The sequence below is a fragment of the Schistosoma mansoni genome, chromosome 4 (assembly GCF_000237925.1).
Source record: "Schistosoma mansoni strain Puerto Rico chromosome 4, complete genome".
NCBI classification, from domain to species: Eukaryota; Metazoa; Platyhelminthes; class Trematoda; order Strigeidida; family Schistosomatidae; genus Schistosoma; species Schistosoma mansoni.
Genome location: NC_031498.1, coordinates 6515738 through 6533640, shown reverse-complemented (window position 1 = coordinate 6533640; position 17903 = coordinate 6515738). Strand labels below are relative to the sequence as shown.

General features: G+C 32.2%; 1 protein-coding gene across 1 annotated transcript; it reads left to right on the top strand.

The window, feature by feature from the left end:
- Positions 1 to 32: 32 nt before the first annotated feature.
- On the top strand, positions 33 to 6139 carry Smp_027500 (putative placental protein 25 (PP25); the record flags this gene model as incomplete). The annotated part of the gene is made up of 2 exons (XM_018796658.1): positions 33 to 242; positions 5491 to 6139. The coding sequence occupies 2 exons, from the start codon at positions 33 to 35 to the stop codon at positions 5683 to 5685; spliced, it is 405 nt and encodes a 134-aa protein (XP_018651778.1). The 3' UTR covers positions 5686 to 6139.
- Positions 6140 to 17903: the final 11764 nt, after the last annotated feature.

Here is a 17903-nt window from a genome sequence, read left to right as displayed (position 1 = left end):
ATGACGATAAAACACCGCACATTTAAAGTTTGATGGAATGCGTTTCAGGATCAGGTGGTTGCTACATCAGCTTCGCAACTTCATGGGGTAAAAATCACTCACCGGAGAATGTCCTTGATAAAAGGGACGGTACATTCTGGATTACCACTGGACTGTTTCCACAGATGATGGTTATATCGTTAGACCAACCAAGGAAAGTCAGTCAAGTCAAAATTGTTACCAGCAAGGTCAAAGCTCTTTGCGTATGTATTCAAAATAATATCTATTTCAGTTTTTCAGCTTTTATTTGGACGGTCAGTTCGAACTTCCAGCACTTAAGAATTTTGACATGGAGTTTATTTCGGATATTTTTACCTTCCGAATTTCCATATTTCGGGAAACCACTATAGAAAATTTTGGGTTATGGCACAAACACTCCAAAATCTCTCCAAGCTTTGGTGAAGACCATTGGACTTTGGGTTGAACCCCGAAAATTTTAAAAATAGGGAGATTGGGTTTACTACACGTGCATGTCAACCTCCAAGGCTATCGTTTATTGTCACTGAACTAATTAGTACTTTCAAAAACCAGCTATGTCTTTGAGACTAGGGAAGTGCATCTTTAGTAAAGATTATTTACGCAACTAAAATGATCGCGTGAGGCTGAACTATCTTTTAGCCAAGGAAAAACAATGTTCAAAAAAAAATTTTTCTCGTAGGTAATGTGGTACTGATAAGAGTAGAGATATGTATGCAAGAGTGTCATTTTCAACCCTCAGTAAAGCCATAACAAGCTCATGTGCTCAAGACGACTGACAAACTTTAATGCAAGGTAATTTTTACCTTTTTCTTAAAAATAACCTGGTATTTAAGTCGGATAAAATTAAAAAATCAGTTGGTTATTAAGTTACCTCAATACACGTGTCCGTCGAGTTCGGATCAACAAAATTTGGCTGTTTTGTAGCAATAGAACTTGTCTAAGGAAACGTGTAAGGGCACATCACTTCCTTATTAGGTACTTACATTTTTTAGAAGGGCTAACAGAACTTCTCTGCGTTTTATCATTACGATTTTTGGAATACTAAAAATGTATCCCCTCTGTTTTAAAGCTTGATCCAAAATTAATACAAAATTAGGATTTAAAGTCTATGTGAGAATCTATTACCATATATTAAGTATTATTGAGGGAACTAAGTCAATCAATGTACTCTTTTCTCATTAAGTATGGCTTGCTGATTTATTTCTTGAGACTGAGTGATTATGATATATCTTCTTTATATACGAATGTGCACTTGTTTGCTCAAAATCATGTCTCATTTTCCAATTAAAGTAATAAAGATGCTGTTGTACACTCCACTTCTGTAACCGACGGATATCACAGATACCATCAGCCAATATATATGAAGTTAGCATTTTGTGTTTGACTTTAGAATTCCTTCTATAACAGAGTGAGAGTGACATGAATTTCGTTGTTTGATATTTTCTTATAATTTCTGTGCCGAGCTTCAAGATTTTATCAAATTTTTCATGCTGTCTTATTGTCATACATATGCTTAAGATTTTTACTTTCTTGGTGGTTTAATTGTTCTTGCCTTTTCTCTATATTTAAATATACTCGTATTACTCAATTAATTTCTGACTATTTAGCACCTACTTTAAAAACATTGATTTGTACCAGAGGTAATTAACCTTTAATTATCAGATTGAATGGTATTTGCTTATAAGATCTGTTATCTTACTTCATATTGTCGCCTGATGGCAAGTAGATCTGCAGAATCTGGGCTCAATATGTATTTGAAAGGTAAATTCATCTGGGTTTTTTTAAGGAATAAGATTTATTAAGGACAATTCACTATATTCGTTAGCAAGCATATAAGTTGCACTAAGTTAATTAAGGAGATTTTCATGTTCATAAAGCTCATTTCTTTCTCGTAAAAGCAAGTAAATTCATAGAACAAAGTGAGTAGTCGGATAGGATTAGTGTCTAAAAAGTTCATACTATTAAGTACTATTAAGCAGATCGGGTTTTTCGACTAAAATATTGGTGGTTCTCTACTGTTCTTACTTTGCTTCTGGTAACATTTACATAAACTTTCTCTTGAACTTTTTTAGTATCTTTATGCTCTAAGCTATTTAGCACTTGATAATTTGACCAAAGGTTGTAAGGCAACGTTTATCGAAAATATAGAGCAGCAAGTGTTGAAACGTGAATTGTACTTAAAATGGTATCTCCTACCTTTTTAACAAACAAATTATAACAAAGCTTAGTGTATTACATCCTATAATCGCTTTGTAATGAGCCGTGGTAAACTATATAGATAAACAATATGAAATTAAAGTTTTCAGTATCTCTGAATCTGAAATTTACATTTATGCGGTAACCACCTTTTTAAAACAACTCTCTGATAATAATTGTTGGTGTTCGGTTCGGCTTTTTCCATAGTTAGCAAATAAATTAATACCAACTCAACAAGTCCATAAGTGTACAGTCTACTACAGTATTATGATAGCTCACTACGGATCCTTGTCACATAGGTGTATATCCCATTAATTTTTCCCTGATAATCGTTATTGCACTATAAACTTTTAATGGATGACATCAGTGCTTATTTTCATTCGTTCTAATGCTTATCAAAGTGCCGTTGAATTTCTCATATCGAAGTTGCTAAAAATCGTTCTGGAAATTCTACAGACCAGTTGAAAATTATTTGTATAAACTTTTAATCTGCAGATTTACATGTAGGTATTTAGTGTTAAGTCTTTCATATAACATTGCTAATCACCTCATAATTTTATTGGCCTTCTGCCTTTCCTTTAGAGTCGTGAAAAAATATGAACTTGGAATTAGCTCATATGTTTCATCACTTGAGTAAATTATCTAAGTAATCTTTTTATGACACACATAGAATCAAAGATTTTCACCAACCATATTAAACCACGAATTTGGCTTAGATATGTAGATGACACATTTGTAGTGATAAAAAAGACTCATCTAAGATCGTTTTCAAAACGGATAAATACACTTTCATCTCATATCAAATTCACGAATGAAAATGAACATGGTGAGCTTCCTTAGTGAAAAGAAATATAAATGGAGTTCTAAATGTATCCATCTACCGAAAGTCTACACACTCTAATCGTTACATCGACTTCCATTCAGCACATCCTTTCAGTGCTAAAATCTCGTTAGCCTTAAATCTTTTTAGAAGAGCCAACAAGATCATCACTTCAGAAGAGAACAAACTAAAAAAACAAAAAAATATAATTAGCATCTTACAATTTAATAATTTTCCTATGAAGATTATCAGAAGTATATTAAAACAAGACAACTCAGCACGTAATAATAACAATAATTCGAATGAAATGCCATGGATTGGTACTGCAGTTTTACCATACCGTCATGGCACAACTGAAGAACTCCAAAGAATCTTAAAACAACACAGAATTAAAGTATATTACAAAACAACGAACACTCTTCGAAATACTTTAGTTCGATTAAAAGAAAAGATACCATTCATGTCTACACAGAACTGCGTCTACAAATTAGGTTGTGTCGACTTTGATGCCTTCTATATTGCAGAGTCATCTCGCGAAATCATGACTCGCGCCAAAGAACATATTAGGTACACAAAGAAACCTCCTAATAATCCTGTAGAACTAGATAGACTTCAAATTAAATCGGCATTAGCGGTTCATGCCATTTTCAATAATCATCAAATTGATTTCAAAAACATCAAAATACTACAGAAAGGTTTTTCCAATCACAAAGAAAGAAGAGTAGCTGAAGCTTTCCATATAATGCTTAATCCCACTGCCCTCAATAGAAAGGAAGGCCTTACCATACATCCTACTTGGACTATCTATCCTAGTCAACCAGTCTAATATTATTTACAATTTCAAACCGTTACATTACAAATTAACTCTATCCTTTGTCATTACAAAGGTCACACATTTTTCATCATTTACAGTGGACACATACAAACAAAATTACATACATGTCACTTATGAATTACATTGACTGCAATGAAATGACGTGACATTGATTTATTCAGACCTGTTTTTGATTGATCACCTAATATTCTGGGATTGTTCCGTTGTACTATTTAAACTTGGATTAGTGTGAATTTGGTTATTTATTCTCTGAAGAAGTGGCTTACACTGGGTCACGAAACGTCAGAAAATCTAATTTTTCTACTCATTGGGATATTACAAATATATTATTTATTTATCTAAGTAATCATTAATCTTACACCTTTTCAAAGTCTTAACTTTTTGTGTTACGAATTGACGGTTAATTATTTATGTATCTAATCCCTCAACAAAACCTTAGAAAGTTTCTAAAAAGGCATTTTATGCATCATTTTTAGCTACCAAGTAACATGGACAACCAAATGTGTCATTGAAGAATATAGAAGAAATTCAGCAAAATAAAATTTCTGTTCGATAATATTATTTACTAAACTTGTACAATTGTATTGATTGTGATTTTATAAATAGCTGAGTCTACGGGATCATAAAACGAGAATATATAATAAAATGCGTGGAAACTTCAAGTATTGAAATTTCCAAATGCTTCTTGATATAATTTCTTTTTACAATTCCATAGACTTATTTTATTTATTAAATCGTAGTAAATGTGACCGTAAAGCTTTTGTAAATAATGTTATTGAAAAGAAATTGCCCTTTGCTGAATCCCCTTATTATTTGTTCATTGTATTTCTCCACCACTCTTTTCTATCCTATTCAAAAACAATTATGTTTATCAATAACTGTTTTTTTGGGGATTACGTCAGCTATCTAACTTTAAAAATGATTTGGATCATCAATCAATGACATTATATAAGTAAGATGCAGCCAGTAGAATAGTGCATTACTCACACTAACTATACCCCAACTTTCCCGGTAATTTATTATCATCAAATAAATCTGTTTGAAGCATAAGAATTAGGATCAAAGTATATTCAAGAAATAGTTTGTCTAGCTTTTTTCTCACCTACCGTTTTGTACTTTTAGATCTATATTAATGGTTATATGTGAAAATTATATTTAAAATAATCTCAGCGATTGAAATGTAAATAATTCCAACGTTGCCTTCAGGCCATTACTCTGAAGAAGTCCAGACAAGTTTACCGGACGAAACGTTGGAATCATTTAAATTTCAATCACTGAGATTATTTCAAATATAATTTTCACATATAGTGACCTCTCTATATTCAGCACCCAATTTTTGTCAAACTGCTCGTTCTAATATTGACGAATATTCGCATATATCGATGGTTAATTATCTGTTAATCAATCTTCTTTAGAAGTCAATATTCTGTCAAATATGTTATTATTTTCTAACCCATGTTATTTATTATGATGGGATTGAGGATTTTTAATGATATTATTATAACTGCCTATTTATCCAATATATTTGTCGCGTTCACCTATATATTCAATGTAATGTAACCACTTTTTAATTCACTTCCCGTACTTAATGTATGATTTTTACTCTTGTCCTGTCAAACAGGTTGAAACTAGTTCACATACAAAACCAGACAATTTTGAATTGAAGTTCGAAAAAACTTTATCTGATTCAGATGGACAACTACAAATTACAGAACTACCAATCAACGATACTCATTTACATCATATTCGATTAAAAATACTTTCTGGTTACAGTCACTTTGTTGCCGTTTATAGAGTGTTATTCGATGGAAAATAATATAGAGAAAACATCTGTTTCTCTCCTTGTATGATTAAAGCTTGTTTGTTGTAAATTCAATTTTGATAAATCATGAATTTAACCATCATCAACAACATCAATTATTTTATTACATGTACAAAATCGGAATGCACTTCTTTTAAAATTGACTCTGAATATCTTTTTCATTAGGATCAATCATTAAAAATCAATAAATATAGAACAACAATAATCCGTGTACAATTTGCACTAAAGTTTATGTAAATCGAATGGTTTTCTTTTATATTTAGTCAGCATAATATGGTTCTGAATTTCGGGGTTGAAATAACATTGAGTTTGATATTGATTATGATATATTTGTAACCTCATTATCGAAAATTTAATGTGTATATGTACACTTCATTTGCAAGCGTATCCATAATCTGAAATTTTTACACTTAGTTTACCTGGAATAAATATCTTCACACTGTAATGTAACAACATTTAATCATCTTTTAAATTTATAAGAGTGAAAGTAATCATAAAATAAATAGAGTATCTATACCAGTAGAAAAAGAATCATTCAGTCAATTAACGATCTTAGGATTTTCTAAGTTGTATTCCTTAAATATTGATCTCAGTTATGATAATGTTGGAAACCAGGAAGCACTAAATAACTGTTTTGTCAGAATATGGAATCCTTCACCTTTACATACCCTCTTCACCAGGGATCAAAAGCAGTACTTCCATTTCTCACACTGAACACTTAAACATTGGGAACACTGAGTCAGGGTTCGATGACACAATATTACCTTCGACCAATTTGGGTCATAAGACGTTGATCATCAACCGACATTGATGATATGTCTAAACTCTATCGGTCACAACCACTCATTGGAAATCCAGGAAAATCTTGACGTCAGCCACTAGTAATTGGACTGTAATAGTTTAATTAAAAGGTTTATCAAAAGAACATTGCACATACTATTGAAAAAATACTGAAATTCACTTATTCGGCTAGTATCGTAAAATCCAGTGCTTTGGTTTGTCGTATGGTGAGATAGACTAGGATGTTTATTACATTTATGTTGCATAACAATTTATACAATAAATCACTGACAGATTGACACAATGTCTCATTACTTGCTGAACGAATCTGATATGACGAGATGAAAAGGCGAAATTTACATTCTTAACTCATTGTAATTTTTGTTCAACATTACCTCCGTTTCTAACTCATTATGATGATTATTCGGAGTACTATTTGTTTTGTTTGCTGTATAATACTTTATTCAGCATATCATTGAATTATTTTAGTATGATATTTGTTCAAGATATGATATTTTTGTATTAAATTGATGTAAAGTATGTTCAGCACTATATACAGCATGTGATTTGTTGTAATTCTGGGCATTTTTCATGTATGTGACTTTTTCCGAATCAATAATCCAATGTATCTACAAATCGATATAAAAATGAGCGTACTTTTTTTTACCGGAGTCGTCGCCGTGCTTTTCGGGTGAACAATTCTCCACCTGTACCAGTCTTGATGTTCTTACCTCGCGTCGTAGAAATTGTAGTGGTTCCTTGTTCAACGAATACGTGATAAGAGACCCGGATATAACATAACTTTATACAACTTCACTAGTTGTTAGTCAATCACTATCTTCTATTATCTGTTGTTTATTGGTAATTCAGTGAATGAAACACATTGATCTAGAAGTCCACATTTGCATTGTATCTTAGCTTTTAACGTGTTTATTGTGAAATTTCCTAGTTCATTCCAGTACAGAATTATGAATGTGGTATCACTTGAACAAAACAATAGTTCAATGATCTTATTATTTTTAATAGTTCGTCAACCAATGTCGATTTGTGGGAAAAACTATATTTCAACTATCATGATTGTGTGTAGTTAAAAATTCTGTGTTAAAATTATGAGCAAATATCCAATTAGCACACAGATCTGTTTTTTTTAATTCTTATCATTAACTACAAGTTTTAAATAATTATAATTCACCTCTTTCTTTCCATTAATTGCTTACATAATTAAATAAATTACATGAGCGAATGAGTTTACTCAATACTTTATGTAATAATTTTTGGACAAGTGATGGTTTATCTTTTCAACTCAAAGAATAAATCTGAATAACTCTTTTTCAAATCTTTAGAAGATAGCTTTTTTCTGAAGATTTGCTCTTAGTCTTTGAACACTTTGTAATACATATTGTTTAATGATATTGGTTTAAAGGGTATGATAAAGCATTGGAATCCAACATGTGAATATGGCTTTACTTGAATTTACTTAAGATATTTATTTACAAACGTTTTATAATACGATACTGATTATTCGTGGAAATATCAGGGATATAACATTCAAATAGATAAGAATAACCTTTCTATAAACACACAGATAAACAATTTTCAAGCGAACGGTATTAGGTTCGAGTCCCGCAGTGAACATCAACTCTGGGGTGCAGGTACATTCAGCTGACGAGTCACAAATAAGACGAAACGGGCGTCCTGAATTCCACTGCTAGCTACTATTCGTCTTTGCTTAAAAAGCTTGTGACTTAAGGTAATATTGAGGCAATCCTCACAGGATGCACATATGCCAATAAGAGACTGATCAATTGCAGTCCTAAGCATCAATGGAAAGATACAAACAAACAAAACCAAGTGAATTTAATTTAATAAATGGTTTCTTTTTCGGCTTGAAGCAGTTTAAAATTATAATGATTTATAAGGAATAATAGTTACACAAATTAAATCAATTAGGGTAATGGAATTTTAATTTATTGGTATTCAATAACAAATGGATTTGATAGATGCAGCAAATAAAGAACTACCGTTATTGTGGAGATGACAACTCACTGAAGACAATTGGTGAACGGTTGCTCAAACTTCGTGGATTGGTTGAAGTTAGACATTAACACAGTTGGATGCCGGCTCAGTGGTCTATTGGTTAAGCGCTATGGCGCGAGACTGGTAGGTCCTGGGTTTGAATCTCGCGAGGCGGGATCGTGGATGCGAACTACCGTTATTACTCAACAAAATAGATAATTCATATGACCCTAAATAAACTCCTATAAACGAAACTGATTACTAATCACTTATGAAAGAAAAGCCAATGTAAAGATACTTTATTAATTTCGTGTCATATAGTTGATAGGATGGTTATAAAAAATTCGGTTATTATATTGTTAAAATATTGGAAACGTTAGGTTATGTGGGTTTGTATAGGATTTCATAGAATCTATGTTTTATGTTCGTTTGTCAACTGAATGTATAATAATCATCCTATTTCTTACGCCACTAACATAACGTTCACTTATCCATTTCGTTACCATACATAGAGCTGCAAATCAAAACATCAGGTAGTAGAGTGATAACAGAAAATGTTTATAAGTTAGACTTATAACCCATGTGATTACTGACGTATTATAGAAGACGATGATATGCTACAATTTCGAGAATCTCAACAACTGTATGCTTGAGGCATTTATTCTAAATTTTAATAAAAGATTTATGATTGGCTGGTTGGTTATAATCAATTAAAAATGCATACCGCTTCTATCTTCATCGTTTGTTTTAGAAATGAGTTATGAATAAAAGCCATCGCTTCCAAATATATCATTAACTACTCTAGTCAATGAATATCAAACCTTAATGTTATATTTTAATATCACTTAAATTAATGTCATTGAAAACAATATCTGAACAATAACATGCAATCGAAGACAAAATATATTCAGTTCATGGTAGATGTTCGGTTAAAATACACTTTGGTGATTGATGACTTTCTTATTATTATACATGGAATAATGTACAAACTGAAACATAAAAACAAACTAGACCATCAAGAATTAATAGTGTAGTTAATGACACATTAATTTCACCAGTTGAAGATTAGTCATATTATTATATCCGAACGGAGAACACTCAGTCACTTTTGACTCGATCCTGGGTAATCATTATTTTTCATATTATGGTGTGATGCGGTCTGATCTGCTTGTATATAAACTAAACATGTCAGAAATATACGATTCACACAGAGGAGACCGGTATTTTTGTTGTGAACTGAGTGGGCGAGACGTTAATATGCAGGTGATCAATAAGGGCACAGAATTGACTTAAGGCTGCTCATAATGGTTGACATATCATTGGTTTAGCACATGGACACGGTCATATAGGTCGGTGTTCTGATTTTCGATTTAGTCACATGGTGTTTCAACGAGCTATAGGACGTGACAAAAGCTAACTCACTGTTTAGCTATGTATTTCATTCACGTAGTACTTACTCCTGTTACCCCTAGTGGAGGAGCATAGGCTGACCACTACCATTCTCCATCCAACTATATCCTGTGCAATACTTTCCAGTTAAATACTTTACCAACAGTTTTTACACATTTTTATGACTGACACTCATTCTAGTAAATGATTTGTCAATAACTCAACATTCCTTCTAATAAGATCTAATATCTAACTGAAGTATGTGTACCCTGGGGTTTTGACTACATTCGACTGAATACTTTGACTTGTTTGCTTACTCATAACTTTCGATGATATTCGACAGAATATATTATTTTGTTCAACTGGGTACGGTATCCTACATAGTTTGTAATATGCATGAGTCTGTGGGTTTGATTGTCTTATTAATTTTAGTCGTATCATGAACTCCATTTAAAAATTTTAAATATATCTCCTTATCACGGCAACATTTAAAAAGTAATGAATTTTCTACTAGCCTTGTTTCAATTATTGCTAATATTACTACATGCTTTTCTTCCTGAGAGTTCTTCAGAACTTCCTGATTATAAAATTGCAAATTACAATATTCGACAGGATACTTAGATTTTAGGTCATTCTAATTTATAAAAACTATGTTTTGATAAGAAGCATAATTACTGAAATCACGAATGTAAGCAGTAAACAATCGAAACTAAATAGGAAAAAGAAATAAAAAGCAGCCATGAGGAAAAAATTCATTTTAATTCATTTGGAAGATTCAAATAAGAACTAATAAAATTTTTTTGGTCAAAATTAACTCTCATTATAGAAAGAGGGATTGTTTGACATGGTGGAAATTAAATTAACTTGATAATCCAGGTGACTCTTATGGTAATACAAGTCTTCAAAGGGAGATATTTGTTCAGAACTAATGCTTCGTTTTACTTGTTTATTGTCACGCACTGGACTGAGAAATGATCCTGTAAATCTAAAATGAATTAAAATTTACTTAGTATTGTTTGTTTGGATATTCCTTTTGATGTTTTTAGGACTGCAACTGGTCAGTCTCTTATTGGCATATATGTATACTGTGCGTATTGCCTCGATATTGCCTTAATTTACAAGCATTGTAAGCAAAGATGGATAGTGTCTAGCAATGGAATCCAGGAAGCACGTTTCGTCCTGTTTGGGACTCGTCAGCTGAGTGTACCTGCATCTCAGAGTTGATGTTCACTCTGGGACTCAACCCCAGTAACTTTCGCTTCAAAGGCCACTGCGTAATCCACTCGGCCACTGCGTCCTGATAGCCACTTGCTTGTGCAATGGGGTGAAGTTGAAATTCACTTAGTATTGTTTGTTTGGATTTTCCCATTGATAGGAAGAAACGCGAATCCTGGATTCCACTACTAGCCATTATCCATCTTTGCTTACCATGCTTGTGAATTAAGGCAATATCGAGGCAATACGCACAGTATACACATATGCCAATTAGAGACTGACCAGTTGCAGTCCTAAACATCAATGGGAAGATCCAAACAAACAATACTAAGTGAATTTCAACTTCACCCCATTGCACAAGCAAGTGGCTATCAGGACGCAGTGGCCGAGTGGATTACGCAGTGGCCTTTGAAGCGAAAGTTACTGGGGTTGAGTCCCAGAGTGAACATCAACTCTGAGATGCAGGTACATCCAGCTGACGAGTCCCAAACAGGACGAAACATGCGTCCTCGATTCCACTGCTAGCCACTAAACATCTTTGCTTACCATCAAATGAATTAAGTTTATTTGTACTTATTTTAATCATTATCAAGGCTTAAATTTATTTACGATTGAGTTCCTTTGACAATTCACGAGACCTGAAAAGAAATAGTACCCTAGTTAGACTGAAGTAGAAATAAAAACAGGGTTCTTACTTTATTGACATTTTATCAGAAAAATCATATGTATAGAGTGAATACGCGTGTGATTGGTTTAAAAATATGTTTTAACTGGTAATAGTTTGATATACATGAAGATTTATAGCGAACTCTAGGAAGAATACAAAAGCCTTCTAATTGTTCTCTAATAAAATGTATATATATATACATTATATTAGAGCAATCCGAAAAAAGATATGTGGGCAGTGAGTTTGACTAGATGAATAGTTTGGTTGTTTGCTGAAGCTTTCATTTTTTTAAATTTAAAATTTGTTTTTATTATGATATGTGGTTTTTCTGAACTTGTACGTCTTATTGATAACTTTAATGTATGTTCCCTGCGATTTGAGGATGAGGTATTTCATTGCATATTGACTTCAGCTAGATAAAAACAGAAAACTAGGACGTAGTTGCTTTCTGTTATACTGGAATATCTTCGAGTGTTTTACGAACCATTTGTATATCACGCGTCGTGTTAACCCTTATTAGATAAATCCCAACATACACAAATTTCAGAAGGAAACACGAAGAGTTGTCTTCATTTTACTGTTGTACAGCATAGATCACAAGGACTTAAAGCGAATACAAGTAGGAACGCGAACGCAGGTGAATACGAGCGAGTTAATTAAGAGACGAATGAACTGATAAGATTTATGAAACATAGATATAATAAAGGTAAAAGAATGATCCATCGAGCGAATAAATCAACTAACAGTTAAGCTAGTGAGAAGGATATATGTGTAGGTCGTAACACGTGATCAAGCATACACGTTCATACAGATATATTAATAAAACAAAATATACAAATGTGTACTGTTTAGATGACACTGTTAAATAAGTTAACTGAAGGGCTTCATAAAAACGTATACAGACTGAATCGTAGCTAAGGCTTTGATATATGTCATCAGTGAAGATCTATGATCCTCTATAAATCTTACTCCTTAGATTATGCAGCGAACACTTGATTAAGATAAAATACAAATACTTTGTTATCTTAGCCAATTCACAATATAGTATAATGATCATTCGTAATTCCCAATATATAAAACAGGTTGACTATACTAGAATGGCATAAATTCATCTTAAGATCAAAAGCTAAAAGATGTTTTAATCTAAGTACACTTCCTATCCAAGTAATAGTGATATTACACAACACACGATCTATACAACACATTTTGATTCATTTTCTTAGCTTGTCAATTATAACTATATTTATATGTACCAACTGATTTTAACCCAATTTTACTCATTACATTCTCTTTTGTTTTTATCTTCTACCATAAATATTTTCTGTCACTGTTTATAGTTACAAATAATAAATATGATTGAATTACCTACCTATAAAATTGATGAGATAACAAGAGTGTATGATAAAAGAGAAATGCAAAAAGACCAACAAAAAAAGGAACATTACTGTTTACTGTGTTTATGTTTGCTTCTATTATGAACAAATACGGACGAAAAGGGAGAGTGAAAGAATAAATTGTTTAATTCTTTTAGAGATATGGCTTGGTTTCGTACGATTAAAGGTTCGCTTTAAACTTATATATGATGGAAAGGTAAAGGAATATCCAAAAAAGAAATTAATTGTATGCCGATAAATAAAATTTTATATCCATATTTACTGCTTTCAGTAATTTGCATTCTCTAGCGATTTTTATGAATAAATTTAATAAAGAAAAGATTTTCAGTTTCATTCTTCATTAAGGTTGAATAAATCCAATAGAATACATTTTATTTTAGTTAACTTCAGTATGGAAAACCATGCTCAAACATATAATTCTTGATATGTGAATTATCTGTCATGCCAATTATATTATATCTATATTGTAAATTGTGGCTTACATCCATTAGATTAAAATGAACCGATAGGATTTGGTCAGTATTTAGAATTAAATTAACATGACACTAGTAACTAGTTAATGAATTAATAGTGTAAATATATCAGTAATATAGATGGTAAGTTGCAGTACAGTTAGTCTAATGGTTAGGTTTCTGATTAAGTTGCTAAATTGCAACTAATAGGGAATAGCAGCTCCTTCAAGACTGAAGAAAGATTTTGCTGATTAGTGTCAACCTAGATCTAGTTACAAGGGTTGGTATCAGTCGTTTCTAACTATGTGACATCAAAAAAGCCCACTACAGTGTCTGTTTATCCAACTTGATGGGAACATTGAGTAATCAGGTAACATGATATTAGTTAGGATTACTCTACGGACTGTTGAATTTCAATTGTTTTATCGACAATAAACGTTGAAGTATCAGTATAAACAATTTTACCATAATATTTACTAATAGGAAAATATAAAGCTTAATATAATTGTACAGGACAAACTCTGAGTCATATGTGAGGAAATTCGAACACTACTTGAAGTTTGTGCTGATAATGTCTTTCAGAACAACGATGTATGCTTCACAATCAAACCATTCAGCTCAAAGAACAAAACTTCACCCAAATCATCCCCCTGAGCTACAAATCTTTTGTAGCATCTCAGAGACACTCACTCATATTTTATAGTGGTTAGAATTATTTACCGGTAAACAGAAAAAATACATTTTACATTCACACATCTATTCAACTTTGTATTATTTAGTGACAGATATTTTGAGTGAAAAGAAATATTATAATATAAAATGTCAGGAAATGACATGAAAGGCAATTTTTCCTTTTTTTGTTGAAAAAGTAAATAAATTAATTTTCATAGTTGAAATCATGAGTCAATTGAAGCTGGACCACCATGGAAAACCTGGAAGCACTGGAAAGCCGTTTCGTCCTATTGTGGAGCTCTTCAGGAGTGAGCATCCACGATCTCGCCTCGCGAAATTCGGACCCAGGACGAAACGGCTGTCTAGTACTTCTAGGTTTTCCATGGTGGTCTAGCTTCGATTGACTCATGATCTGAACTATGAAAATACTGAAATCTCCAAAAAACCCCTTCTAAATCAATAAATGATATAAACAACTATACAAACAAAAAGATGCTATCTTATATTACAACTTGTATTGAAGTCCTAGTTGAACACAACTGTAAAATGATGCATTTATTAGATAAATATCAAACCATTTGATCTGTTTTGTTTATGAAAAGAACCTGATAAATTTGTTTAAATTGAGAATATTTTAATGATTATCACTTCATAATTTCAAATTGTTGGATGTTTCAATTAGGCTTTGTGAGCAGTAAATATTATCTTCTACTATGTTCTAGAAGAGATTCTCAAATATCTATGTTTACTAAAATTCAATAGGTAAAGTAAATACAACAATCAGAAGCGGTTTTGTGGAGATTTTAGTCACTTTATAGAGTTGAGATCATGAGTGAATTGAAGCTAGACCACCATGGAAAACCTGGAAGCACTACACGGCCGTTTCGTCCTATTATGGGACTCGGTTAAGTGCTCTGCCGCGAGACTGGTAGGTCCTGGGTTCGAATCTCGAGAGACAGTATCGTGGATGCGCACTGCTGAGAAGTCCCACAATAGGACGAAACGTCAGTCCAGTACTTCCAGGTTTTCTTTGGTGGTCTAGCTTCAATTGACTCATGATCTCAACGCTATAAAAACTACAATAATGATTAGTAATTGACTGACATAATTTACTCTTCAGTTAATAAGTAACCATATCTACACTATAAGGTTTGTATTAATTGTTTGCATTAGATATTTAAAGTGTAATTGGTTCGTTCATATAAAAATTATATGATTTGAGCTATGCAGTATTGTGACATATCGTTTAATAAGTATTTTTACAGTTTGTTAAGTACAATATCAATGACCACTACACTATCCATCATATTTATTATAATTTTTGTACAAAATTAAACATGACTAGTTACTGTTTTTAGGACAGATGTTAAAACAAGTGACAGGAACGGTTTAATAAATAAAAGACTACTTGATATAAGTAAACATCTATCATGATTTCAAAAAATAAACACTGACAAGATTTCATGACGAAAGTACATTAAAACTAGCAAACATGCAATCGTTATCAATATGTACATCGCACATTAAACTTAGAAAAAAAATTAAATTCACTTAGTATTATTTTTTTGAATCTTCCTACTGATGTTTAGGACTTCAACTGGTCAGTCTCTTATTGGCATATATGTATACTGTGCGTATTGCCTCGATATTGCCTTAATTTACAAGCATTGTAAGCAAAGATGGATAGTGTCTAGCAATGGAATCCAGGAGGCACGTTTCGTCCTGTTTGGGACTCGTCAGCTGAATGTACCTGCATCTCAGAGTTGATGTTCACTCTGGGACTCAACCCCAGTAATTTTCACTTCAAAGGCCATTGCGTAATCCACTCGGCCACTGCGTCCTGATAGCCACTTGCTTGTGCGATGGGGTGAAGTTGAAATTCACTTAGTATTGTTTGTTTGAATCTTTCCATTGATGCTTAGGACTGCAACTGGTCAGTCTCTAATTGGCATATGTGCATACTGTGCGTATTGCCTCGATATTGTCTTAATTCACAAGCATTATAAGCAAAGATGGAAAAAAGATAGAAAAAGTGTTATATTTATTTTAAAAACACTATTTTCTGATGAAATTAGTGAAATAGGCTGAAATTTAATTTTGATAAAGTACATTATTTAAGATGGTTGATTGTTTATTGTCTAAATATTAAAAATAAAAATTGTTGAAATATAAACTGTGTATGAAATCAATCATTATATAATTTTACCTCATTAATATCTCATTTTGAAATGTTTCAAATATATATGAACAAATGGCTTTGTAACTGAAAGATAGACATTTTAATCATCGCGTTTCAGATCAAAAACTCACTCAAGGAATATAAGTTTGAATAATTATCTTACCAATCTTAAACTCAAATTTCAAAACATAATCAGGTATTTGGTGAATGATTTGTATTATGATGACATGTCACTAAATTGATGATTGTGGTGTATGCTACCTATGTTGACAGGTCTAAGTAGTTTGTAACACCAATCAGAAGTTTAATACCTGACAGCAGAAGGCTGAGAAGATCGAATCAAAGAGAATGGGAACAGAAAAATAAATGAACGATAAAATTTGAGACAATTGATAGAGGATTTACAAACCAAGTATTTAATGTATGGTTTTCACAATTTACTAAAGAACTCCGTAATTTTGTGTTAAAGAATAAATTGATCGTCTCCAACTGAGTTCATGTTCATTCATTATCTTACAAAAGATGAATATCATTAGATTTCGAGTGTTTCAATTCATATTTAATTAGTTTATACATACATGTATAATTATGATTTAGTAGTTGATTTTATATGAAGATCAATGTTAATTTGATGTAACAGATTCAAATTAGAAAACTAATTGAAGTAGAAAATCGGATAATTTTTCTTTTGTAGAATTGAGTCACCGGAAAAAAAAGAAAATATGTATTACTAAATTATAATTAAGCACGTATTTATAGTTATATATATATGATTACAGAAATGACGCCCTAAAATTTCTTTTGCTTTTGATATTTAAAATTCATTTCAAAGGAGATATGACCTGAATATCGATTCTTTAATTATTTTCTTTATAGATTATCAGTTTACTATGGATGTGAATAGTGATTTTGATAATCCACTCAATTCTGTCTTTCTCTAACCTATTAGTACAATATTATGATTAAGAAAATACCAACATGAAAAAAAATGATTCGAGTTAATTAACTTTTGTGTTATTTCTATTGTTGATTGATATTAATCAGAAGGGGTTTTTGTGGAGATTTAGTATTTGCATAGTTGGAAGCATGAGTCATTTGAAGCTAGACCACCGTGGAAAACTTGGAAGCACTGGACGGCCGTTTCGTCCTACTATGGGACTTTTCATCAGTGCGCATCCACGATCCCGCACTCGCGAGATTTGAACATAGGACCTACCAGTCTCGCACCAGAGCACTTAACCGATAGACTAGTAAGCCGGCATCCAACAGTGTTAATGTCTAACTTCAACCAGTCCACGAAGTTGAGCAACCGTTCACCAATTGTCATCAGTGAGTCCCCATCTCACAACAGACGTGGTTTGAACCCTACTGGTCTCTGCTTCTCACTAGAACTCTAGGAATTATCTCTTGAAGTCAGTCACTAGTGAGCATATGATTATAATCAGAAG